Here is a 26,919-nt window from a genome sequence, read left to right as displayed (position 1 = left end):
GAGGGGGTGGGTGCAGCAGCCCCCCTGGACTGATAAAGATTTATGGAGACGCCCTGTCGATGGGGGCAAACTATAAAAGCGTTCTGGCGACCAAGAGCGCCACAGCCGGAGAGATCGTGGCAGATTTTATTAACCGTTACGGACATGTGCTGCGGAGGAGAGGAGAGGGGGATGAGAGAGAGGAGGAGAGAGAGAGGTGGAGAGAAGAGAGAGAGAGGAGGAGAGGAGGATTGCGCGTTGTCAGCGAGTGACTTTGTGCTGTATGATGTCATCGGGCACCCCCTGGTGGAGGGACCGGGGGCGGAGTCGGGGGGCGGGGCCGGCTGGACGGCAGAGTGCCGGAGGGGCGTGGCCAGCTCGGAGCGCCCCCTGCTGCTCATGGAGATGTGGAGACCGAAGGAAGGGTTTGAGAGACGCTTTGAAATCAGGAGGAGAGAGGAGTGCGAGAGAGAGGAGGAGAGGAAGAGGAGAGGAGAGGAGGAGGAGAACACTGCAGGTAAGAGAGAGGGGAGGGGAGAGTGGAGAGAGGAGGAAAGGAGAGGAAGAGAGGAGAGGAAGAGGAGAGGAGAGGAGGAGGAGGAGAGAGAGAGAGAGGAGAGGAGGGAGGAGGAGGAGAGAGGGGAGGGGAGAGAGGAGAGAGGAGGAGAGAGAGAGGGAGAGAGGAGAAGAAAAGGAGAGGAGAGAGAGGAGGAGAAGAGAGGAGAGAGGAGAACGCTGAGGTAAGAGAGAGGGAGGGGAGAGAGGAGAGAGAAGAGAGAGAGGAGAAGGAGAGGAGAGAGAGGAGAGGAGAGAGGAGGAGAGAGGAGAGGAGAGAGAGAGGAGAGAGGAGAGGAGAGAGAGAGAGAAGAGAGGAGAGAGAGAAGGAGAGGATAGAGAGCAGGGGAGGGGAGAGTGGAGAGAGGAGGAAAGGAGAGGAAGAGAGGAGAAGAGAGGAGAAAGAAAGGAGAGGCTTATATGCCTCCCTCCTCCTCATCGTCCTCTCCGCTCTAAGCTCCTGGAGTTGCTCCGCTAAGATCCTCCCTTCTCCTCTCAGAGGAGGAGTCTCTCCGCTGCTCCTCCTAGCCTGCCCCGCGAGGAGACGGGCCGCCCTCGCGCCTCGCGGAGAGAGAGAACTTGCTCCTCCTTTCCGCTCCTTCTCTAGTGCCCGTCCACACCGCTCCGGGTCTGTCTCACTATGAGGTAAGCCTAAAATATGTCCTCGCGTCGCTCTAGTCGCATCTCTCTCTCCCTTGTTAGGCGGCATCGACCTCTCCTCCTACCTCGCAGACGAGATTTCTCTCCCTCCCTAGGCTCCGGCCTCGTCGTTCCTCTCGATCATGCAACGGCGTGACTTAACGCTATGCTCTAGAGGGAGAGGGGAGAGAGGAGAGATAAGAAAATAAGAGGACAGAGAGGAGAGGAGGAGAGCACTGGCAGGAACAGAGGAGAGAAGAGATACGTTTTAAACATTGAGATTTTATAAACCCCCCCCCACCTCTCCCCAGGTCTCGTGACCCGCAGGCTCTGCACAATCCGCTCTCGCATGGCATCCGGGGGCGGGATCGAAGACAGTGGGCGTGGTCGGGATGAGAAGGGGGCGGAGCTCCGGCGCAGCATCAGCGACATGCACCTGAGCGTGCGCCGTCGCCATGGCAACCAGAGCGAGGAGCGCAAGCACGTGAAGAGCATGCTGCTGGATGAGGGGGAGGGCCTGGCTGACACTCCAGTTAGTTTATATGAGACATACACAGAAAGAAAAACACAGTGAGAGACACACTGAGACACACTGAGACACGCTGAGACACACATACACACACACACACACACACACACACACACACACTGACACACACACACACACACACACACACACACACACACACACACACACACACACACACACACACACACACACACACACACACACACACACACACACACACACACACACACACACACACACACACACACACACACACACACACACACACACACACACACACACACACACACACACACACACACACACACACACACACACTGACACACACACACACACACACACACACACACACACACACACACACACACACACACACACACACACACACACACACACACACACACACACACACACACACACACACACACACACACAACACACACACACACACACACACACACACACACACACACACACACACACACACACACAACACACACACACACACAAAACACACACACACACACACACACACACACACACACACACACACACACACACACACACACACACACACACACACACACACACACACACACACACACACACACACACACACACACACACACACACACACACACACACACACACACACACACACACACACACACACACACAGACACACACACACACACACACCACACACCCACACACACACACACACGACAAACACAATGACTGTGTCTGGTGTGTGTGGACTCGTGTTCCTTTATCTGCCCCTTCGCCGCTACACTCGGACACAGACACTGACACACACAGTCACACACACTGGTTCTCACACTTTCTGTTGATTATTTCTGTCCTCAGTCTGACTCGTTGACGGCTGGATCAAAAGAGGTGGGAGGACAGGAGGGGAGGGGTGGAGAGAGGAGAGGAGGAGGAGCAGGGGGGGAGGGCGAGAGGGGAAGCGGCTGCAGTGATCTGGAGAAATTGTCCCAAAGCCTTATACTGCCCCCTACAGACCGGCCCTACTTCCTGCTACTGCAGGGCTACACTCAGAAAAAGGTGAGAGGAGAGATGGAGAAGGGAATCTCAGTGTCTCTGTGTATGTCTCTCTGTGTCTGTGTGTATCTCTCTGTGTCTATGTGTCTCTTTGTCTGTGTTTGTCTCTGTGTCTCTCTGTGTGTCTCTCCTTCTTCCATTATCCCTCTCCTCTCCCCTCTTTCTCCCTAATATAACAGCAGTAAGTCTCTGTCTACTCTCTATATCAGCAGTAAGGCCCTGTTTACTCTCTATATCAGCAGTAAGGCCCTGTCTAGTCTCTATAACAGCAGTAAGGCCCTGTCTAGTCTATATAACAGCAGTAAGGCCCTGTTTACTCTCTATAACAGCAGTAAGGTCCTGTCTAGTCTATATAACAGCAGTAAGGCCCTGTCTAGTCTATATAACAGCAGTAAGGTCCTGTCTAGTCTATATAACAGCAGTAAGGTCCTGTCTAGTCTATATAACAGCAGTAAGGCCCTGTTTACTCTCTATAACAGCAGTAAGGCCCTGTCTAGTCTATATAACAGCAGTAAGGCCCTGTCTAGTCTATATAACAGCAGTAAGGTCCTGTCTAGTCTGTATAACAGCAGTAAGGCCCTGTCTAGTCTATATAACAGCAGTAAGGCCCTGTCTAGTCTATATAACAGCAGTAAGGCCCTGTCTAGTCTATATAACAGCAGTAAGGTCCTGTCTAGTCTATATAACAGCAGTAAGGTCCTGTCTAGTCTGTATAACAGCAGTAAGGTCCTGTCTAGTCTGTATAACAGCAGTAAGGTCCTGTCTAGTCTGTATAACAGCAGTAAGGTCCTGTCTAGTCTGTATAACAGCAGTAAGGTCCTGTCTAGTCTGTATAACAGCAGTAAGGTCCTGTCTAGTCTATATAACAGCAGTAAGGTCCTGTCTAGTCTGTATAACAGCAGTAAGGTCCTGTCTAGTCTGTATAACAGCAGTAAGGTCCTGTCTAGTCTGTATAACAGCAGTAAGGTCCTGTCTAGTCTGTATAACAGCAGTAAGGTCCTGTCTAGTCTATATAACAGCAGTAAGGTCCTGTCTAGTCTGTATAACAGCAGTAAGGTCCTGTCTAGTCTGTATAACAGCAGTAAGGTCCTGTCTAGTCTGTATAACAGCAGTAAGGTCCTGTCTAGTCTGTATAACAGCAGTAAGGTCCTGTCTAGTCTGTATAACAGCAGTAAGGTCCTGTCTAGTCTATATAACAGCAGTAAGGTCCTGTCTAGTCTGTATAACAGCAGTAAGGTCCTGTCTAGTCTGTATAACAGCAGTAAGGTCCTGTCTAGTCTGTATAACAGCAGTAAGGTCCTGTCTAGTCTATATAACAGCAGTAAGGCCCTGTCTAGTCTCTATAACAGCAGTAAGGTCCTGTCTAGTCTGTATAACAGCAGTAAGGTCCTGTCTAGTCTATATAACAGCAGTAAGGCCCTGTTTACTCTCTATAACAGCAGTAAGGTCCTGTCTAGTCTGTATAACAGCAGTAAGGCCCTGTCTAGTCTATATAACAGCAGTAAGGTCCTGTCTAGTCTGTATAACAGCAGTAAGGTCCTGTCTAGTCTGTATAACAGCAGTAAGGTCCTGTCTAGTCTGTATAACAGCAGTAAGGCCCTGTCTACTCTATATAACAGCAGTAAGGTCCTGTCTAGTCTGTATAACAGCAGTAAGGCCCTGTTTACTCTCTATAACAGCAGTAAGGTCCTGTCTAGTCTATATAACAGCAGTAAGGCCCTGTCTACTCTCTATAACAGCAGTAAGGCCCTGTCTAATCTATATAACAGCAGTAAGGCCCTGTTTAGTCTATATAACAGCAGTAAGGCCCTGTCTAATCTATATAACAGCAGTAAGGCCCTGTCTAGTCTATATAACAGCAGTAAGGCCCTGTTTACTCTCTATAACAGCAGTAAGGCCCTGTCTAGTCTATATAACAGCAGTAAGGTCCTGTCTAGTCTGTATAACAGCAGTAAGGTCCTGTCTAGTCTGTATAACAGCAGTAAGGTCCTGTCTAGTCTGTATAACAGCAGTAAGGTCCTGTCTAGTCTGTATAACAGCAGTAAGGTCCTGTCTAGTCTGTATAACAGCAGTAAGGTCCTGTCTAGTCTGTATAACAGCAGTAAGGTCCTGTCTAGTCTGTATAACAGCAGTAAGGCCCTGTCTAGTCTATATAACAGCAGTAAGGCCCTGTCTAGTCTGTATAACAGCAGTAAGGCCCTGTCTAGTCTATATAACAGCAGTAAGGTCCTGTCTAGTCTGTATAACAGCAGTAAGGCCCTGTCTAATCTCTATAACAGCAGTAAGGCCCTGTCTAATCTGTATAACAGCAGTAAGGCCCTGTCTAGTCTATATAACAGCAGTAAGGTCCTGTCTAGTCTGTATAACAGCAGTAAGGCCCTGTCTAGTCTGTATAACAGCAGTAAGGTCCTGTCTAGTCTATATAACAGCAGTAAGGTCCTGTCTAGTCTGTATAACAGCAGTAAGGTCCTGTCTAGTCTATATAACAGCAGTAAGGTCCTGTCTAGTCTATATAACAGCAGTAAGGTCCTGTCTAGTCTGTATAACAGCAGTAAGGTCCTGTCTAGTCTGTATAACAGCAGTAAGGTCCTGTCTAGTCTGTATAACAGCAGTAAGGTCCTGTCTAGTCTATATAACAGCAGTAAGGTCCTGTCTAGTCTATATAACAGCAGTAAGGTCCTGTCTAGTCTATATAACAGCAGTAAGGTCCTGTCTAGTCTGTATAACAGCAGTAAGGTCCTGTCTAGTCTATATAACAGCAGTAAGGTCCTGTCTAGTCTATATAACAGCAGTAAGGTCCTGTCTAGTCTGTATAACAGCAGTAAGGTCCTGTCTAGTCTGTATAACAGCAGTAAGGTCCTGTCTAGTCTGTATAACAGCAGTAAGGTCCTGTCTAGTCTATATAACAGCAGTAAGGTCCTGTCTAGTCTGTATAACAACAGTAAGGTCCTGTCTAGTCTATATAACAGCAGTAAGGTCCTGTCTAGTCTGTATAACAGCAGTAAGGTCCTGTCTAGTCTATATAACAGCAGTAAGGTCCTGTCTAGTCTGTATAACAGCAGTAAGGTCCTGTCTAGTCTATATAACAGCAGTAAGGTCCTGTCTAGTCTGTATAACAGCAGTAAGGTCCTGTCTAGTCTGTATAACAGCAGTAAGGTCCTGTCTAGTCTGTATAACAGCAGTAAGGTCCTGTCTAGTCTATATAACAGCAGTAAGGTCCTGTCTAGTCTGTATAACAGCAGTAAGGTCCTGTCTAGTCTGTATAACAGCAGTAAGGTCCTGTCTAGTCTGTATAACAGCAGTAAGGTCCTGTCTAGTCTATATAACAGCAGTAAGGCCCTGTCTAGTCTGTATAACAGCAGTAAGGTCCTGTCTAGTCTGTATAACAGCAGTAAGGTCCTGTCTAGTCTGTATAACAGCAGTAAGGTCCTGTCTAGTCTGTATAACAGCAGTAAGGTCCTGTCTAGTCTGTATAACAGCAGTAAGGTCCTGTCTAGTCTATATAACAGCAGTAAGGCCCTGTCTAGTCTATATAACAGCAGTAAGGTCCTGTCTAGTCTGTATAACAGCAGTAAGGTCCTGTCTAGTCTATATAACAGCAGTAAGGTCCTGTCTAGTCTATATAACAGCAGTAAGGCCCTGTCTAGTCTATATAACAGCAGTAAGGCCCTGTCTAGTCTATATAACAGCAGTAAGGTCCTGTCTAGTCTGTATAACAGCAGTAAGGCCCTGTCTAGTCTGTATAACAGCAGTAAGGTCCTGTCTAGTCTGTATAACAGCAGTAAGGTCCTGTCTAGTCTATATAACAGCAGTAAGGTCCTGTCTAGTCTGTATAACAGCAGTAAGGTCCTGTCTAGTCTATATAACAGCAGTAAGGTCCTGTCTAGTCTATATAACAGCAGTAAGGTCCTGTCTAGTCTATATAACAGCAGTAAGGTCCTGTCTAGTCTGTATAACAGCAGTAAGGCCCTGTCTAGTCTATATAACAGCAGTAAGGCCCTGTCTAATCTATATAACAGCAGTAAGGCCCTGTCTAATCTATATAACAGCAGTAAGGCCCTGTCTAATCTATATAACAGCAGTAAGGCCCTGTCTAATCTATATAACAGCAGTAAGGCCCTGTCTACTCTATATAACAGCAGTAAGGCCCTGTCTAGTCTATATAACAGCAGTAAGGCCCTGTCTAGTCTATATAACAGCAGTAAGGTCCTGTCTAGTCTATATAACAGCAGTAAGGCCCTGTCTAGTCTATATAACAGCAGTAAGGCCCTGTCTAGTCTATATAACAGCAGTAAGGCCCTGTCTAATCTATATAACAGCAGTAAGGCCCTGTCTGTCTGTATAACAGCAGTAAGGCCCTGTCTAGTCTGTATAACAGCAGTAAGGCCCTGTCTAATCTATATAACAGCAGTAAGGCCCTGTCTAATCTGTATAACAGCAGTAAGGCCCTGTCTCTATATAACAGCAGTAAGGCCTGTCTAATCTATATAACAGCAGTAAGGCCCTGTCTAATCTATATAACAGCAGTAAGGCCCTGTCTAATCTATATAACAGCAGTAAGGCCCTGTCTAGTCTATATAACAGCAGTAAGGTCCTGTCTAGTCTGTATAACAGCAGTAAGGCCCTGTCTAGTCTATATAACAGCAGTAAGGCCCTGTCTACTCTATATAACAGCAGTAAGGCCCTGTCTAATCTATATAACAGCAGTAAGGCCCTGTCTAGTCTATATAACAGCAGTAAGGTCCTGTCTAGTCTATATAACAGCAGTAAGGCCCTGTCTAGTCTCTATAACAGCAGTAAGGTCCTGTCTAGTCTATATAACAGCAGTAAGGCCCTGTCTAGTCTGTATAACAGCAGTAAGGTCCTGTCTAGTCTGTATAACAGCAGTAAGGTCCTGTCTAGTCTGTATAACAGCAGTAAGGTCCTGTCTAGTCTGTATAACAGCAGTAAGGTCCTGTCTAGTCTGTATAACAGCAGTAAGGTCCTGTCTAGTCTGTATAACAGCAGTAAGGTCCTGTCTAGTCTGTATAACAGCAGTAAGGCACTGTCTAGTCTGTATAACAGCAGTAAGGTCCTGTCTAGTCTGTATAACAGCAGTAAGGTCCTGTCTAGTCTGTATAACAGCAGTAAGGTCCTGTCTAGTCTGTATAACAGCAGTAAGGTCCTGTCTAGTCTGTATAACAGCAGTAAGGTCCTGTCTAGTCTGTATAACAGCAGTAAGGTCCTGTCTAGTCTGTATAACAGCAGTAAGGTCCTGTCTAGTCTGTATAACAGCAGTAAGGTCCTCTGTCTAGTCTGTATAACAGCAGTAAGGCCCTGTCTATTCTGTATAACAGCAGTAAGGTCCTGTCTAGTCTGTATAACAGCAGTAAGGCCCTGTCTACTCTGTATAACAGCAGTAAGGCCCTGTCTAATCTATATAACAGCAGTAAGGCCCTGTCTAGTCTATATAACAGCAGTAAGGTCCTGTTTAGTCTATATAACAGCAGTAAGGCCCTGTCTAATCTATATAACAGCAGTAAGGCCCTGTCTACTCTGTATAACAGCAGTAAGGCCCTGTCTAGTCTGTATAACAGCAGTAAGGCCCTGTCTAGTCTGTATAACAGCAGTAAGGTCCTGTCTAGTCTGTATAACAGCAGTAAGGTCCTGTCTAGTCTGTATAACAGCAGTAAGGTCCTGTCTAGTCTGTATAACAGCAGTAAGGTCCTGTCTAGTCTGTATAACAGCAGTAAGGCCCTGTTTACTCTCTATAACAGCAGTAAGGTCCTGTCTAGTCTGTATAACAGCAGTAAGGTTGTCTCTGCCTTTTTCTCTCAGGACTTCGTTCTCTATGTGATGGCGGGACACACTCACATTTTTGGGCGCACTCTGACCCCAGCGGAGAGGGAGAGGGAGAGGGGGAGCGATAGAGAGAAGGAGAGGAGGAGGAGGGACAAGCTGAGGGTTGACACCTTCCTCTCAGCCCCTGACATCCTTCCCAGGCACCTAATGGTCCGCAGGGACTCAGCCCTCCGAGGACATGCCCTCTATGCAGAGACAGGTACTGGCAGTCTGTATAACAGCAGTAAGGTATAGTCTCTGCCATATTCCTCGTCAGATTTCGTTTCTCAGAGAGCATTAACACAGTCACATTTTCAGTCCGGACTCAGAATCAGCCATTATTGTCCGTCGGGAGTCCGGGACAAGCAGATAGTATTGTGAGGTCATTCGGGACAATGAGAGTATCTGTCTCTCATTTCCTGGGACAAATGCAGATCCCGGCGCACTACTTGACACCACATATCGCAGTCTTCCAGATCGACATATCTATGTCGTGCGCGATTCCAGGACAGGTGGATCTGGCAGGATATTTCCGTCATTCCAGGACAGAGCATACAGATAGTGTTTCGTCACCAATTCCAGGACATCATGTCATTCCGTGTGAGAGTGTGTGTGTGTGTGTGTGAGTGTCTGTGTGTGTGTGTGTGTGTGTAGTAAAACCCGCGTGATTGGGTCGACACTCCCTGCTCCCGCCCGTGTGTGCATTCCTCTACACTCCTCCTCCCTTGTGTGTGATGTGTATTGTGTGTGTGTGTGTGTTGTGTGTGTGTGTGTGTGTGTAAGTGTGTGTGTGTGTGTGTGTGTGTTGTGTGTGTGTAGTGGTGTGTAACAGTGTGTGTGTGTCTGTGTGTGTGTGTGTGTGTGAGTGTGTGTGTGTGTGTGTGTGTGTGTGTGCAGTGTGTGTGTGTGTTGTGTGTGTGTGTGTGTGTGTGTGTGTGTGTGTATGTGTGTGTAACAGTGTGTTGGGTGTGTGTGTGTGTGTGTGTGTGTAAGGTGTGTGTGTGTGTGTGTGTGTGTGTGTGTCCTGTGTAGTCTGTGTGTGTGCAGTAAGTGTGTGTCTAGTGTGTGTGTGAGTGTGTGTGTGTGTGTGTGTGTGTGTGTGTGTGTGAGTGTGTGTGTTGTGTGTGTGTGTGTGTGTGTGTTGTGTGTGTGTGTGTATGTGTGTGTGTGTGTGTGTGTGTGTGTGGTGTAAGTGTGTATGTGTGTGTGTGTGTGTATGTGTGTGAGTGTATTGTGTCTGTGCTTTTCTATGCTTAACTATGCTGTACCATACCTGTCTGTTCTTTACAACAGCTTCCCTATGCTTTACCAGACCTCTCTGTGCTTTACAATGCTTGTCTGTGCTTTACCAGTACCTCTCTGTGCTTTACAATGCTTCAGTGCTTTACCAGACCTCTCTGTGCTTTACAATGCTTCCCTGTGCTTTACCACACCTCTCTGTGCTTTACAATGTCCCTATGCTTTACAGTACCTCTCTGTGCTTTACAATGCTTCCCTATGCTTTTACCAGACCTCTCTGTGCTTTACAATGCTTCCCTGTGCTTTACTAGACCTCTCTGCGCTTTACAATGCTTCCCTAGTGCTTTACCACACCTCTCTGGTCTTTACAATGCTTCCCTATGCTTTACCAGACCTCTCTGTGCTACAATGCTTCGGTGCTTTACCAGACCTCTCTGTGCTTTACAATGCTTCCCTATGCTTTACCATACCTCTCTGTGCTTTGCAATGCTTCCCTGTGCTTTACCCAACCTCTCTGTGCTTTACAATGCTTCCCTGTGCTTTACCAGACCTCTCTGTGCTTTACAATGCTTCCCTATGCTTTACCAGACCTCTCTGTGCTTTACAATGCTTCCCTGTGCTTTACCAGACATCTCTGTGCTTTACCAGACCTCTCTGTGCTTTACAATGCTTCCCTGTGCTTTACCAGACCTCTCTGTGCTTTACAATGCTTCCCTATGCTTTACCAGACCTCTCTGTGCTTTACAATGCTTCCCTGTGCTTTACCAGACCTCTCTGTGCTTTGCAATGCTTCCCTGTGCTTTACCAGACCTCTCTGTGCTTTACAATGCTTCCCTATGCTTTACCAGACCTCTCTGTGCTTTACAATGCTTCCCTGTGCTTTACCAGACCTCTCTGTGCTTTACAATGCTTCCCTGTGCTTTACCAGACCTCTCTGTGCTTTACAATGCTTCCCTATGCTTTTTACCAGACCTCTCTGTGCTTTACAATGCTTCCCTGTGCTTTACCAGACCTCTCTGTGCTTTATAATGCTTCCCTGTGCTTTACCAGCTCTCTATGTGCTTTACCAGACCTCTCTGTGCTTTGCAATGCAGTAAGGTGCTTTACCAGACCTCTCTGTGCTTTACAATGCTTCCCTGTGCTTTACAACGCTCTCTCTGTGCTTTACAATGCTTCCCTATGCTTTACCAGACCTCTCTGTGCTTTGCAATGCTTCCCTGTGCTTTACCAGACCTCTCTGTGCTTTACAATGCTTCCCTATGCTTTACCAGACCTCTCTGTGCTTTACAATGCTTCCCTGTGCTTTACCAGACCTCTCTGTGCTTTACAATGCTTCCCTATGCTTTACCAGACCTCTCTGTGCTTTACAATGCTTCCCTATGCTTTACCAGACCTCTCTGTGCTTTACAATGCTTCCCTATGCTTTACCAGACCTCTCTGTGCTTTACAATGCTTCCCTATGCTTTACCAGACCTCTCTGTGCTTTACAATGCTTCCCTATGCTTTACCAGACCTCTCTGTGCTTTACAATGCTTCCCTGTGCTTTACCAGACCTCTCTGTGCTCTACAATGCTTCCCTATGCTTTACCAGACCTCTCTGTGCTTTACAATGCTTCCCTATGCTTTACCACACCTCTCTGTGCTTTACAATGCTCCCCTATGCTTTACCAGACCTCTCTGTGCTTTACAATGCTTCCCTATGCTTTACCATACCTCTCTGTGCTTTACAATGCTTCCCTATGCTTTACTATACCTCTCTGTGCTTTGCAATGCTTCCCTGTGCTTTACCAGACCTCTCTGTGCTTTACAATGCTTCCCTGTGCTTTACCAGACCTCTCTGTGCTTTACAATGCTTCCCTATGCTTTACCAGACCTCTCTGTGCTTTACAATGCTTCCCTGTGCTTTACCAGACATCTCTGTGCTTTACAAACCTCTCTGTGCTTTACAATGCTTCCCTGTGCTTTACCAGACCTCTCTGTGCTTTACAATGCTTCCCTATGCTTTACCAGACCTCTCTGTGCTTTACATGCTTCCCTCTGCTTTACCAGACCTCTCTGTGCTTTGCAATGCTTCCCTGTGCTTTACCAGACCTCTCTGTGCTTTACAATGCTTCCCTATGCTTTACCATACCTCTCTGTGCTTTACAATGCTTCCCTGTGCTTTACCAGACCTCTCTGTGCTTTACAATGCTTCCCTGTGCTTTACCAGACCTCTCTGTGCTTTACAATGCTTCCCTGTGCTTTACCAGACCTCTCTGTGCTTTACAATGCTTCCCTGTGTTTTACTAGACATCTCTGTGCTTTATAATGCTTCCCTGTGCTTTACAATGCTTTCCTATGCTTTACCAGACCTCTCTGTGCTTTACAATGCTTCCCTGTGCTTTACCAGTACCTCTCTGTGCTTTACAATGCTTCCCTGTGCTTTACCCGATCTCTCTGTGCTTTACAATGCTTCCCTATGCTTTACCATTACCTCTCTGTGCTTTGCAATGCTTCCCTGTGCTTTACCAGACCTCTCTGTGCTTTACAATGCTTCCCTATGCTTTACCAGACCTCTCTGTGCTTTACAATGCTTCCCTGTGCTTTACCAGACCTCTCTGTGCTTTACAATGCTTCCCTGTGCTTTACCATACCTCTCTGTGCTTTAACAATGCTTCCCTATGCTTTACCAACCTCTCTGTGCTTTACAATGCTTCCCTATGCTTTACCAGACCTCTCTGTGCTTTACAATGCTTCCCTATGCTTTACCAGACCTCTCTGTGCTTTACAATGCTTCCCTGTGCTTTACCAGACCTCTCTGTGCTTTACAATGCTTCCCTATGCTTTACCAGACCTCTCTGTGCTTTACAATGCTTCCCTGTGCTTTACCAGACCTCTCTGTGCTTTACAATGCTTCCCTGTGCTTTACCAGACCTCTCTGTGCTTTACAATGCTTCCCTATGCTTTACCAGACCTCTCTGTGCTTTACAATGCTTCCCTATGCTTTTTCCCTGTGCTTTACCAGACCTCTCTGTGCTTTTACAATGCTTCCCTGTGCTTTACCAGACCTCTCTGTGCTTTACAATGCTTCCCTGTGCTTTACCAGACCTCTCTGTGCTTTACAATGCTTCCCTATGCTTTAGCAGACCTCTCTGTGTTTTACCCTGCTTTCACTGTGCTTTATTACACTTTGTTGTGCTTTTACTGTGGGACACTTTTACTATTAGACTTTATTTAAACGGCATAGGCACCTTTTCTCTCTTTCAGCCCCTTCAACAACATTGGTCCGTCCCTTCAGGGGCGGGGTCGTGACTCATAACGGGGTGGAGCTAGTGAGGGAGGCGGAGCTGAGGCCGGGGGATGTGCTTGGGCTGGGCCAGCACTTCCTCTTCCTGTATAAAGACCCGCACTGTGTCTCGGCCCCCCTCCTCCCTGCCCTCCTCTCCCCCACACGGTCTTCTCCCAGCCTCGTAGGGGCGCTGTGCTGCCAGGCGTGCGGTCGATCGCAGGCAGAGAGGCAGGCTCTCTTGAGGGAGTACCTGACCTGCACACAGCCAGTGCTGAGATACAGCACAGCACACGAGGAACAGCTACTCAGGGTAAAACCGCACTGTGTGTGTGCGAGTGTCTGTGTGTTAGAGTGTGTGTGTGAGTGTGTATGTTTGTGCGTGAGTCCGTGTGTCTGCCTCTTTGTCTGGGTCTGTGTGTCTGTCTGGTTCTCTGTATATGTGTCGGTTTGTCTGTCGCTCTGTCTGTCTGCTTCCTTTTAAAGAAATATCCTGGGGTTCATTTGTAAACACAAAGGTACCAGATCTTATCATGAAGGAAGAAGGACTGCATTTTTCTTTCTAGTCCTGATGCACTGCCCTAGAGTTATAGCAGCTCCCACATGCTTGGGGTGAGGGGGGCTGTCGTGACGTATTGCGGATCACATTTGCTGCGGTTCTAAATGAATAAGTAATGAGCATTTAAGTGGTTTTATCCAGCAAAATACTACTTCCGGTTCAACTGCGTTAGCAAATGCTATATAAACACAGTCGAAAAACACGGGGTCAAATTCTTATTCCCGTTCAGTCTCACCAGTCACTTGTTTAATGAGGACAACATAAAACAAGCAAGCATGATTGGAACAAATGATGGGAGTTCTAGCTAAAACAATATAGAGATTTTTATATTATCCTAAGACGAAATACGACTATCGCCTTGAGGACCATTCATTCATGTGTTTAGAAAGCCACATTCTTATTCGACATGTGCTGACAGTTACCCAAAGCCAAGCTGAACCAGAACAAGTCATGCGGCTCTCCGCAATGTGTTTCATCGTTTACAGGAAGGAAGCAGACTAAACCAGCTGCCAGGTTCCTGAATGCAAACGTTGCTGCACTTATTTTCAGAAATATAGAAATATATGCATTTACCCTATTCTTTCAAACATGGGGATTTTCCCAGATAACTGCATAATTCACAATGGGCAGATTTCACTGAAATCATGATAACTGTGAAAAAAATACAACCCTGTTCATCAGCAACTGAAGATTAATTCTGTGGATTTCATTCTGTTGAGTTCGTCTGTGGATTGAATTCTGTTGATTTCAATTGTTGATTTTTGTCTGTGGATTTAATTCTGTTGATTTTGTCTGTGGATTTCATTCTGTTGATTTTGTCTGTGGATTTAATTCTGTTGATTTCAATTGTTGATTCTGTCTGTGAATTTCATTCTGTTGATTTTGTCTGTGAATTTCATTCTGTTGATTTTGTCTGTGGATTGAATTCTGTTGATTTCAATTGTTGATTTTTGTCTGTGGATTTCATTCTGCTGATTTTGTCTGTGAATTTCTTTCTGTTGATTTTTGTCTGTGGATTTCATTCTGCTGATTTTGTCTGTGGGTTTCATTCTGTTGATTTTGTCTGTGGATTTAATTCTGTTGATTTCAATTGTTGATTTTGTCTGTGAATTTCATTCTGTTGGTTTTGTCTGTGAATTTCATTCTGTTGATTTTGTCTGTGAATTTCATTCTGTTGATTTTGTCTGTGGATTTAATTCTGTGGATTTTGTCTGTGGATTTCATTCTGTTGATTTCAATTGTTGATTTTGTCTGTTGATTTAATTCTGTGGATTTAATTCTGTGGATTTCATTCTGTGGATTTCATTCTGTTGATTTTGTTCTCTGTCAGGAGATTGTTGAGAAGAACGGGTCACCTGACTCAGGGACCGGGGCTCTGGCTCCTGCCTTCCTGCTGTCACTCTGCATAGACCACGCCTCCAAACACCTGGACCCCGCCCACCTGCCAGCCCTGCTGCTCAAAACAGCCAATTTGGTGAAGGGACTGGTGTGGGTGAGTCTGTGTCTGTCTGAGAGCGAGTGTCTGTGTGGGTAAAAGAGTGTCTGAGTATCTTTGTGATAGAGTGTGTGTCAGTGTGTGTGTCTGGGTTGAAGAGAATGTCTGTTTGCATGTGTCTGTGAGCGTGTGTCAGTGTGTTTTTGTGTGTTTAAGGTGTCGTGTCTCTGTCCTGTGTCTCCTGTGTGTAAATCTCTGTCTGTCTGCACTGCCATCATTTCTATAAATCCTACTGACTGCACCAGACCACACTGAGTCTGTCTGCTCCGTGTTGCTTGTATAAAATCACCCTCTCTCCTTTCTCCTCTCTCCTCTCTCTTCTCTCCTCTCTTCTCTCTTCTCTCTTCTCTCTTCTCTCCTCTCTTTCCTCTCTCATCTTTCTCCTCTCGCACCTCTCTCTTCTCTCTCCTCTCTCCTCTTTCCTCTTTCCTCTCTCCTCTTTCCTCTTTCCTCTCTCCTCTTTCCTCTCTCTCCTCTTTCCTCTCTCCTCTTTCCTCTCTCTCCTCTCTCCTCTCTCCTTTCTCCTGACTAAACTAGTGGAGGTCCTCTGCTATTTCTAATCTATATTAATGATTTAGATTCTGGTATAGTAAGCAAACTTGTTAAATTTGCAGAAGACACAAAGTAGGAGGAGTGGCAAACACTGTTGCAGCAGCAAAGGACATTCAAAATGATCTAGACAAGATTCAGAACTGGGCAGACACATGGCAAATGACATTTAATAGAGAAAAGTGTAAGGTACTGCACGCAGGAAATAAAAATGTACATTATAAATATCATATGGGAGATATTGAAATTGGAGAAGGAATCTATGAAAAAGACCTAGGAGTTTTTGTTGACTCAGAAATGTCTTCATCTAGACAATGTGGGGAAGCTATAAAAAAGGCTAACAAGATGCTCGGATACATTGTGAAAAGTGTTGAATTTAAATCAAGGGAAGTAATGTTAAAATTGAACAATGCACTAGTAAGACCTCATCTTGAATATTGTGTGCAGTTCTGGTCACCTCGCTAAAAAAAAGATATTGCTGCTCTAGAAAGAGTGCAAAGAAGAGCGACCAGAATTATTCCGGGCTTGAAAGGCATGTCATATGCAGACAGGCTAAAAGAATTGAATCTGTTCAGTCTTGAACAAAGAAGACTACGTGGCGACCTAATTCAAGCATTCAAAATTCTAAAAGGTATTGACAGTGTCGACCCAAGGGACTTTTTCAGCCTGAAAAAAGAAACAAGGACCAGGGGTCACAAATGGAGTTTAGAAAAAGGGGCATTCAGAACAGAAAATAGGAGACACTTTTTACACAGAGAATCGTGAGGGTCTGGAATCAACTCCCCAGTAATGTTGTTGAAGCTGACACCCTGGGAACCTTCAAGAAGCTGCTTGATGAGATTTTGGGATCAATAAGCTACTAACAACCAAACGAGCAAGATGGGCCGAATGGCCTCCTCCCGTTTGTAAATTTTCTTATGTTCTTATGTTCCCTTAATTTGTTCTCTCTCCTCTCTCTCCTCTCTCCTCTCTCCTCTCTCCCACACTCCCTCTCTTACATTCTCTCTCTCCCTCCTCTCCAGGACAAAATCAAAGAGATTGGAGACAAGCAACCAGAGAAGTGAGTATCTTTAAAGACAGTGTCTTAGATCAGAGAGTGCATTAGTAACAACACAGCAAGTGTGATACAGCACAGTGGCAGCGTGGTAAACCACAGAGAGGTAAGGTAAAGCATATAAAAAAACCAAACATAAACCATGATAAACTAACCCTTATAAAATTGTCCTACAGTGAAAGCACAGCACAGTGTAAAAAAGTAAAGCATAGGGAAGCATTGTAAAGCACAGAGAGGTCTGGTAAAGCACAGGGAAGCATTGTAAAGCACAGAGAGGTCTGGTAAAGCATAGGGAAGCATTGTAAAGCACAGAGAGGTCTGGTAAAGCACAGGGAAGCATTGTAAAGCGCAGAGAGGTCTGGTAAAGCATAGGGAAGCATTGTAAAGCACAGAGAGGTCTGGTAAAGCATAGGGAAGCACTGTAAAGCACAGAGAGGTCTGGTAAAGCATAGGGAAGCATTGTAAAGCACAGAGAGGGTCTGGTAAAGCACAGGGAAGCATTGTAAAGCACAGAGAGGTCTGGTAAACCATAGGGAAGCATTGTAAAGCACAGAGAGGTATGGTAAAGCATAGGGAAGCATTGTAAAGCACAGAGAGGTATGGTAAAGCATAGGACAAGCATTGTAAAGCACAGAGAGGTATGGTAAAGCATAGGGAAGCATTGTAAAGCACAGAGAGGTCTGGTAAAGCACAGGGAAGCATTGTAAAGCACAGAGAGGTCTGGTAAAGCATAGGGAAGCATTGTAAAGCACAGAGAGGTCTGGTAAAGCATAGGGAAGCATTGTAAAGTACAGAGGGGTCTGGTAAAGCATAGGGAAGCATTGTAAAGCACAGAGAGGTCTGGTAAAGCATAGGGAAGCATTGTAAAGCACAGAGAGGTCTGGTAAAGCATAGGGAAGCATTGTAAAGCACAGAGAGGTCTGGTAAAGCATAGGGAAGCATTGTAAAGCACAGAGAGGTCTGGTAAAGCACAGGGAAGCATTGTAAAGCACAGAGAGGTCTGGTAAAACATATGGAAGCATTGTAAAACACAGAGAGGTCTGGTAAATTATAGGGAAGCATTGTAAAGCACAGAGATGTCTGGTAAAGCACATGGAAGCATTGTAAAGCACAGAGAGGTCTGGTAAAGCATAGGGAAGCATTCGAAAGCACAGAGAGGTCTGGTAAAGCACAGGGAAGCATTGTAAAGCACAGAGAGGTCTGGTATTAAAAAACAGGTAAACAAATGGGTAGGAGACTTTAGTGTGCAAATTTTATGTGTGAACTCTTCTAAGGGCTCTGACCCCTGTCGGACCCCCTTAAATACTGAAATGATCAGGACTGAGCGATCAGCAAGTAGAGTCTGAATGAATGACAGCGAAGGATGATGGGAGCTGTAGTTATTTATAACAGACAGGCGAAGAGGGTCCTCTAGAGTTTACATAAACAGTTTGAGGCATTTTCTAAAAACTGAAATGAAAGATTATCACTGGATAAAGTTTATGTCCACAGTCAGGAGAAGAGCGATGTGAGTGAGCTCAGCATAGAGGCCCTGACCTCTGAACTCCGACCCCTCATGTTCTGGATGTCCAATGCCACTGAGCTGCTGAACTACATCCAGGTCAAAGTTGAGGACATGGAGCGAGACCTGGAGTTTGAGAGTGAGGCTTCATTAGTGTGTGTGTGTGTCTGAGAGAAAACAAAGCATGCCTGCCTGCCTGCCTGCTTCCCTGCCTACCTGCCTGCCTGTCTCTGCTTGCCTGCCTGCCTGCCTCCCTGCCTGCCCCTGTGCTCTGCCTGCCTGCCTGCCTACCTACCTGCCTGCCTGCCTACTGCTCTGCCTACGCCTGCCGGCCTGACATCTGCCTGCTGCCCTGTCCTAGCCTGCCTGCCTGCCCTCCTGGCCTTCCTGCCTGCCTGCCTGCCTGCCTGCCTGCCTGCCTGCCTGCCTGCCTGCCTGCCTGCCTGCCTACCTGGCCGGCCGCCTCTGCCTGCCATCCTGCCTGCCTGCCTGCCTGCCTGCCTGTCTGTCTGTCTGCCTGCCTGCCTGCCTCCCTGCCTACCTGCCTGCCTGCCTCTGCCTGCCTGCCTGCCTGCCTGCCTGTCTAACCTGTCTGTGACAACCTGCCTGTCCTTGCCCTAACGGGACCTGCCTGCCTGCCTGCCTGCCCTGCCTCTCCTGTCTGTTTGCCTGCCTGCCTGCCTGCCTGCCTGCCTGCCTGCCTGCCTGCCTGCCTGCCTGCCTGTCTGTCTGTTTGCCTGCCTGCCTGCCTGCCTGCCTGCCTGCCTGCCTGCCTGCCTGCCTGCCTGCCTGCCTGCCTCCCTCCCTGCCTCCCTGCCTGCCTCCCTGCCTGCCTGCCTGCCTGCCTGCCTGCCTGCCTCCCTGCCTCCCTGCCCTCCTGCCTGCCTGTCTCTGCCTGCCTGCCTGCCTGCCTGCCTGCCTGCCTGCCTGCCTCCCCTGTCCTCCCTGCCTACCCTGCCTGCCCTTCCCTGCCTGCCTGCCCCTGCCTGCCGTCCCTGCCTGCCCTGCGCTGCCTGTCTCTGCCTGGCCTGTCTCTGCGCTGCCCTGCCTGGGCCTCTTGCCTGCCAGCGCGTCATGCCTGCCCTGCCTGCTGCCTGCCTGCATCTCTGCCTGCCGGCCTCTAGCCTAGTTGCCTGCTGTCTGCCTGCCTGCCTGCCTGCCTGCCTCCCTGCCTGCCTGCCTGCCTGCCTGCCTGTCTGCCTGTCTGCCTGCCTGCCTGCCTGCCTGCCTGCCTGCCTGCCTGCCTGTCTCTGCCTGCCTGCCTGCCTGTCTGTTTGCCTGCCTGCCTGCCTGCCTGTCGTCTTGCCTGCCTGCCTCTGCCTGCCTGCCTGCCTGCCTGCCTGTCCTGTTTGCCTGCCTGCCTGCCCTGTGACCTGTCTGTTTGCCTGCCTGCCTGCCTGCCTGCCTGCCTGTCTGGACGGCCGTACGCCTACCTGTCCGTACGGCCGTGCCTGCCTGCCGGACTGTGGCCGTTGCCCTGCCGCCTGCCTGCCGGCTGCCTTACGCTGTCTGCCTTTCTGCCTCCTGCGCCTGCCGGTCTGCTGGCCGGTGCGCCTGCCTGCCTGCCTGCCTGCCTGCCTGCCTGTCTCTGCCTGCCTGTCTGTCTGTCTGCCTGCCTGCCTCCCTGCCTGTCTGCCTGCCTGCCTGTCTGCCTGCCTGCCTGTGCCTGACCTGCCTGCCTGCCTGCCTGCCTCCCTGCCTGCCTGCCTGCCTGCCTGCCTGTCCTGCCTGCCTGCCTGCCTGTCTGCCTGCCTGCCTGCCTGCCTGTCTCTGCCTGCCTGCCTGCCTGCCTGCCTGCACTGGCGGACTGACAGATACGGCTGCAGCCTGCCTGCTGCCTGCCTGTCTGCCTGCCTGCCTGCCTGCCTGCCTGCCTGCCTGTTTGCCTGCCTGCCTGTCTCTGCCTGCCTGCCTGCCTGCCTGTCTGCCTGTCTGTCTGCCTGCCTGCCTGCCTGCCTGCCTGCCTGTTTGCCTGCCTGTCTCTGCCTGCCTGGCTGTCTGCCTGCCTGTTTTCCGGCCTGCCTGCCGGCCTGCCTTTCTGACATACAAACTGACTGGGCGTGCCTGACCTGGAACAGACTGCCTGCCTCCGCCTGCCTGTCTGTTTGCCTGTTCCTGTTTTTGCCCTGCCTGCCTGCCTGCCTGCCTGCCTGCCTGCTCTGCCTGTCTCTGCCTGCCTGTGAGCCTGCCTGTCTTGTCTGCCTGCCTGCCTGCCTGTCGGTTTGCCCTGTCTGTCTGCCGTGGGCCTGTCTGCCTGCCTGCCTGCCTGTCTGCCTGCCTGTCTGCCTGCCTGTCTGTTTGCCTGCCTGCCTGTCTGCATATCTAATCTTCTTTCCTATTATACAGCCTAGTCACAGTGTTGCCTGAGAACGACATAGATTTCAGACTGCCGGATAATACGTCGTATCATGTGTCACAAGAATCTTGAGAGCTCTATAAGTGGCTTTTTTTTGGTTTTGTTTTGTTTTTTCCCGCTGCAGATTTGAGTGACGTGTCAGCTGACCTGGAGACAAGCTCTGAGGCGCTGGCGCTGCTTGATGATGTCATCATGTACACGTTCCAGCAGTGCGTCTATTACCTCACCAAGGTCAGCCCGTGCTCACTGGTGACATCACTGCCTGTCTTAAAGTTTTAAAATAAAACGTTCTATATAAACTCCCTGCTCTCTCTTCTTTTTCCTCTCTCGTCTGTCTCTGCTACTCTCTCCTGTCTTCTCTCTCATCTCTCCTTTCTCTTCGCTCTCTCCTCTCCTGTTTCGCTCGTCACATCGTGGAGACCTTTTCAAAAAGTTTAAAGCAGACCCTGTGGCTTCAATGGAGCTCTCAGGATCATGTCTGAACTACAGCAGAGGCGAACCACTTGTGAAAGGGTTCTTTCTGGGGTTGTGGGTGATCACTGGGCCAGGACACAGAGACAGTTATTTTACATTGCCACGCCACACAGGTGCGCACATTTATTTATAATCACACAATGCAGTGTGGACGCCACTAGGGTACCAACAATGGAATACCTTGAGCGGGAGAAAACACTCAGGGCTTCATGCACTAAACAGTGGTGAATTAGCTAAAATGCTACGTGTTAAGAGAAACCCATACTGCGCGCAAAAAGCAAGGCGCTATAAGCAGGGTCCTGCTGTTAAAAGGCTGCACTGAACCCTTGCTATATTATTGGCCCATCAACTATAAACACAAGAAGTCCCGGATCACGTTCTCGCGATCTCAGTCCTGACGGTCCGAGTCACACACACGCTGACTTGCTGCTGCTGTCCACGGTCTTGGTTAATTTCGCTCTCACGTTTCAGGCTAGGCGATGCCGTCACTGATCACGCGCTTGAGCCAAATTCTGATTAGCCAGACCTGGAAACACACAGCCGGCGTGCTGTAGAGACGGTTAGGAGGAGGAGAGCGGGCGTTCAGTGTTTGGGAGCTCCTCTGGATCCACCCCTCCAGCCAATCGGGGACTCCTGGTCAACCCAACCCTGACCGCGCCCCCCTCAGTCAATTGGCTGTCAGTGCGTCCTTGCTGAGCACCTGAGCTGCATAGTAGGGAATGACAATTACTGATATAAAATATAAACAAAACACAAACAAAACTTGAACTCCTTATGCAGGGCTACTGCCCTGCCACACTATTATTATAGGAATGATCCTATCTAACTCTCTATCTCTCTTCCCTCCTCTCCCTCCCCCTCTCTCCTTCCTCCTCTTCTCCTCCTCTCCTCACTCCTCTTCCCTCTCATCCCTCCCTCCTCCCTCTCCTTCCCTTGCCCTTTCTCCTCTCCTCACTCCCCCTCCCTCTCCCTCCCTTGCCCTTTCTCCTTTCCTCACTCCCTCTCCCTCTCACTCCCTTGCCCTTTCTCCTCCTCCTCACTCCCCCTCCCAGATAGGAGCTCGGAGAGGGAGGAGCTCCCTTGCCCTTTCTCCTCCTCTCCTCACTCCCCCTCCCTCCTCCCTCTCCCTCCCTTGCCCTTTCTCCTCCTCTCCTCACTCCTCTTCCCTCTCATCCCTCCCTCCTCCCTCTCCTTCCCTTCCCCTTTTTCCTCCTCCTCACCCCCCTTCCTCTCTTCTCTCCCTCCTCCCTCTCCCTCCCTTGCCCTTTCTCCTCCTCTCCTCACTCCCCCTCCCTCTCTTCTCTCCCTCCTCCCTCTCCCTCCCTTGCCTTTTCTCCTCCTCTCTCTCAGACTCTGTACTCTGCTCTCCCAGCTCTGCTGGATTCAAACCCCTTCTCCCTGCCTTCTCCCTCCGCTCTTCCCCTGGACCCTTCGCCCCTGACCCCTGACCTGTCCCTGATGCCAGGGGGCGTGGCCCGGGTGCTGGAGGTGTACCTGTCAACGCTGGAGCTGACGCGGGCCTGTCAACTGCACCCCGACCTCGTCTCTCAGACTTTCGGGTACCTGCTGTTCTTCAGCAACACCTCGCTGTTCAATACACTCATGGAGAGAGGTGAGTGTGTGTGTTTCTTTGTGTGTGTGTGTGTCTTAGTGTGTGTCATTGTGTGTTTGTCTTAGTGTGTGTCAGTGTGTGTGTGCGTTTTCTTTGTGTCAGTGTGTAGAGTCCCACAGTCACAGTCCACAACACATCCAACACACACAAACACACACAGTTTGACAGTGTGTGGAAGTCAGTACACTGATATGGGAGTGTGTTGAGGTGTGAAGAGTGGGTGGACAGAGACATCTCACTCTGTGAGCTAACCTCTCCCTCTCTCTCCTCATGTCACAATAGACTGTTCTGTAGATCGTGTCTCTCTGTCTTTCTGTGTGTCTCTGTGTCTCTATGTCTCTCTGTGTAACTCCTCTCTTTGTGTCTCAGTGTCTCTGTCTTTCTGTGTAACTCCTCTCTTTGTGTCTCTATGTCTCTCTGTGTAACTCCTCTCTTTGTGTCTCTGTGTCTCAGTGTCTCTGTGTCCTCTGTGTAACTCCTCTCTTTGTGTCTCTGTGTCTCTGTCTCTCTGTGTAACTCCTCTCTTTGTGTCTCAGTGTCTCTGTCTCTCTGTGTAACTCCTCTCTTTGTGTCTCTGTGTCTCTGTGTCTCTGTGTAACTCCTCTCTTTCCTCTCTCTGTGTTAGCACAGGAGACAATTTGAGAACGTTCTGTGTCCTCTCTGTGTCTCAGTGTCTACTCTGTGTCTCTCTGTGTAACTCCTCTCTCTGTGTCTCTGTCTCTGTTTCTCTCTGTGTAGGTCCTTTCTCTGTGTAAGGCCCCTCTCTCTTTCCTCTCTCAGGTTCTGGTTCAGATTCGTTCTTCACCTGGTCTCGCGCAGTTCAAATCCGGACGAATCTGGACCTGGTTCTGGACTGGCTCCAGGGAGCAGGGCTCGGTGACATCGCCAATGAGTTCTTCCGCAAGCTGTCAATCACTGTCAACTTCCTGTGCATCCCCAAAACCCGCCTCATACATGTAAGGCTCTGACATCACTTCCCCCTTCTTGTCTATCTCAAATTCAAATTCAAATTTCTCTCTCCTCTCCCTCTCCTCTCTCTTCAGTCTAGCTGGTCTTCTCTCCAGGAGGAGTACCCCTTACTAAGCCCCGCCCAGCTGAATCACCTGCTGCGACACTATAGGCTGGGAGCCGGCAGGGAACCGCCCACTTCCTGGCAGCCCCCTGAAGATTCCAATCTGAGCTCAGGTCGGCCATGCCCCATTCTGATGAATGTCTTCAAAGTAAATTCAATAATATTGTGGCGAACCTTGGTTTCTGCAAGGAGGGGCTTCTCACAGGCGGAGGGACGCGAACCTGGGACCTCCCGCTCCGACGCATGGCTCTGATACCGCTGTACAGAAGAGCACAGATTGCAACACCTACCAGCCGTGACCCGTGACCCCGGGCACGCTACAATATGAAACGTTTGGGAACAAGAAAAGGTCATTTGGCCCATCGAGGCTCGCCCCTTGTTAGCACAACATTCTCCCCTACTGGGGGAACTCATTTAAAAGCAGAGAATCCAGTCTTTTTTTAATGTTCCCAGTGTTGTAGATCCTATTACTTCACCTGCTAGGCTATTCCATGCATTTATAATTATTTGTGACACAAAGTGCTTCCCACCTTCTGCTCTAAATGCTACTCAGCTTCCTCTGTGCTCTCTTGTTCTTCTCTCTGTGCTAAACTTGAAGCCGTCTCTTGGGTTAACGTTGTACCATTTATGATTTTAAAGACTTCAATCAAGTCCCCTCTTTCCCTTCTTTTCTTTTGCCCGAGCAGATTTAATTCTTTGAGCCTGTCCTCACAGTTCATGTGGGATCAGCCTGGCTGCTCGTCTCTGTACCTTCTCCAGTGCAATGCTGTCTTTCTTGTAGTGAGGTGACCAAAACTGCCCACTGTATTCTAGGTGGAGTCTGACTAGGGCTTTGTATAATGTGAGCATGACCTCTCTAGATGGATTCCATGCTTTTTGCAATATGGTCTAACCTGCTATTATTTTTAATTTTCTTCACTTGTGTGTGAAATGTTAAGACACTCTCAATATTTTTTTTTTTGCAAACAGTTTGACCCTAATTTTTTAATTTTCTGAAGATCAAACTTTTACAGTCATAAAGATAGTTCAAGTTCTCTCCCCTCTCTCTCCTCTCCTCTCCTCTCTCCTCTTACCCAATCAGATATCTTCGAGAGTTTCCTGGATCACCCCCCTCTGATCCTGCCTAATGAGGTGTCTCGGCTGGGGTTGGGAGAGCCAATCAAGTCGCAGGAGCTGCAGCAGGAAGTGCAGAGGATCCGAGCCTTCCTATTGGACCTGGAACAGGAAGCCCTGCCGGCCAATCAGAGGTTACAGCTGTGAGAAGAGAGCCAATCATAGAGCAGTGAGCGACAGAGGCAGCTAATCAAGAAGGAGATGTTGGATACAGGGGATTCTGGGGATAAAGGGGGGTGTCTGTCTGTTTGTCTGTACATCTGTCTGCCTGTCTGTCACACTTCACACATTTCAACATATATCTGAAGAAGAGCCGATCCCATTGGCACGACACTGGCTATTAACATTATCTAGAGAAGAGCCGATCCCATTGGCATGATACTGGCTATTAACATCATCTAGAGAAGAGCCGATCCCATTGGCATGACACTGGCTATTAACATTATCTAGAGAAGAGCCGATCCCATTGGCATGACACTGGCTATTAACATTATCTAGAGAAGAGCTGATCCCATTGTCATGACACTGGCTATTAACATTATCTAGAGAAGAGCTGATCCCATTGGCATGACACTGGCTATTAACATTATCTAGAGAAGAGCTGATCCCATTGGCATGACACTGGCTATTAACATTATCTAGAGAAGAGCTGATCCCATTGGCATGACACTGGCTATTAACATTATCTAGAGAAGAGCCGATCCCATTGGCATGACACTGGCTATTAACATTATCTAGAGAAGAGCCGATCCCATTGGCATGACACTGGCTATTAACATTATCTAGAGAAGAGCTGATCCCATTGGCATGACACTGGCTATTAACATTATCTAGAGAAGAGCCGATCCCATTGGCATGACACTGGCTATTAACATTATCTAGAGAAGAGCTGATCCCATTGTCATGACACTGGCTATTAACATTATCTAGAGAAGAGCCGATCCCATTGGCATGACACTGGCTATTAACATTATCTAGAGAAGAGCTGATCCCATTGGCATGACACTGGCTATTAACATTATCTAGAGAAGAGCCGATCCCATTGGCATGACACTGGCTATTAACATCATCTAGAGAAGAGCCGATCCCATTGGCATGACACTGGCTATTAACATCATCTAGAGAAGAGCCGATCCCATTGGCATGACACTGGCTATTAACATCATCTAGAGAAGAGCCGATCCCATTGGCATGACACTGGCTATTAACATCATCTAGAGAAGAGCCGATCCCATTGGCATGACACTGGCTATTAACATTATCTAGAGAAGAGCCGATCCCATTGGCATGACACTGGCTATTAACATTATTTAGCACAAGATATTGAGAGTATCGGATTGTGGGTATATAGGGGGGTGTCTGTGTGTCGATACATCCATCCACCACTCTGTCACATTTTTACGTATGTCAGGAGAAACACTTATCAATTTCCATTAAACTCTTCATTGTCAGTTCTTATTCTACACGCTGTTGATATACATACATTGATATATAGAGCTCTGATTGTGAATGTGCAGACGTGGCAATTATATTGCTGGGATGGAGGATGGATGATGCCACTGACAGGCTGATTTAGATTAACCATTTCTATTTTAATAGCCTGTAGCTTTACCCTGAGCATTGTAAATGTTTATCAATGCTTTGTAATCTTGCTATTAGCTGAAATAAAACTGTTACTTCAAAAACACCTCAATTTAATTCTTATCAATCTTAATAGGAGTTGACATAGTTAACCCAACCCAATAATTTAAACACAGCACAGAAACCACAGAGTAGAGAGAGAAGAGAGGAGGGGAGAGAGAGAAGAGGGGAGAGAGCAGAAAAGAGCAGAGAGGAGGGGAGAGAGAGAAGAGGAGAGAGAGAGCAGAAGAGAGGAGAGAGATAGAAGAGAGGAGAGGGGAGAGAGAGAAGAGGGGAGACTGGAGGGAGAGAGAGAGAGAAGAGGGAGAGAGGAGAGAGAGAGAGAGAAGAGGAGAGAGAGCAGAAGAGAGAAGAAGAGGAGAGAGAAGAGGAGAGAGAGCAGAAAAGAGGAGAGAGAGGAGGGGA

At 48.2% G+C, this 26,919-nt stretch overlaps 1 protein-coding gene across 2 annotated transcripts; it reads left to right on the top strand.

Annotated features, from left to right (window-relative positions):
- On the top strand, nucleotides 1-25,373 carry LOC121307280 (ras-interacting protein 1-like). 2 transcript variants are annotated; one of them, XR_005948305.1, is made up of 13 exons: nucleotides 1-496; nucleotides 1,485-1,705; nucleotides 2,570-2,767; nucleotides 8,582-8,804; nucleotides 13,070-13,401; nucleotides 14,978-15,139; nucleotides 16,714-16,751; nucleotides 18,237-18,385; nucleotides 20,727-20,833; nucleotides 22,427-22,688; nucleotides 23,469-23,644; nucleotides 23,732-24,109; nucleotides 24,842-24,923. XR_005948305.1 is itself a non-coding variant. In XM_041239459.1 (13 exons), the coding sequence occupies exons 1-13, from the start codon at nucleotides 43-45 to the stop codon at nucleotides 25,018-25,020; spliced, it is 2,643 nt and encodes an 880-aa protein (XP_041095393.1). In that variant the 5' UTR covers nucleotides 1-42; the 3' UTR covers nucleotides 25,021-25,373. The 2 variants fall into 2 exon arrangements, 1 of the variants encoding a protein (XP_041095393.1); XM_041239459.1 differs by having other exon boundaries at nucleotides 23,732-23,873; nucleotides 24,842-25,373.
- Nucleotides 25,374-26,919: the final 1,546 nt, after the last annotated feature.

This window comes from Polyodon spathula, chromosome 54 (genome assembly GCF_017654505.1).
Source record: "Polyodon spathula isolate WHYD16114869_AA chromosome 54, ASM1765450v1, whole genome shotgun sequence".
Lineage (NCBI taxonomy): Eukaryota > Metazoa > Chordata > Actinopteri > Acipenseriformes > Polyodontidae > Polyodon > Polyodon spathula.
The sequence above is the reverse complement of the archived record's forward strand: the minus strand, read 5'-3'. Positions and strand labels throughout refer to the sequence as shown.

Coding starts and splice junctions, on each gene's coding strand:
- LOC121307280 (XM_041239459.1), top strand. CDS start 43: ATGGAGACGCCCTGTCGATGGGGGCAAACTATAAAAGCGTTCTGGCGA. Junction 1,706..2,569: donor AGGGCCTGGCTGACACTCCA/GTTAGTTTATAT, acceptor TTCTGTCCTCAG/TCTGACTCGTTGACGGCTGG. Junction 16,752..18,236: donor GGAGACAAGCAACCAGAGAA/GTGAGTATCTTT, acceptor TTATGTCCACAG/TCAGGAGAAGAGCGATGTGA.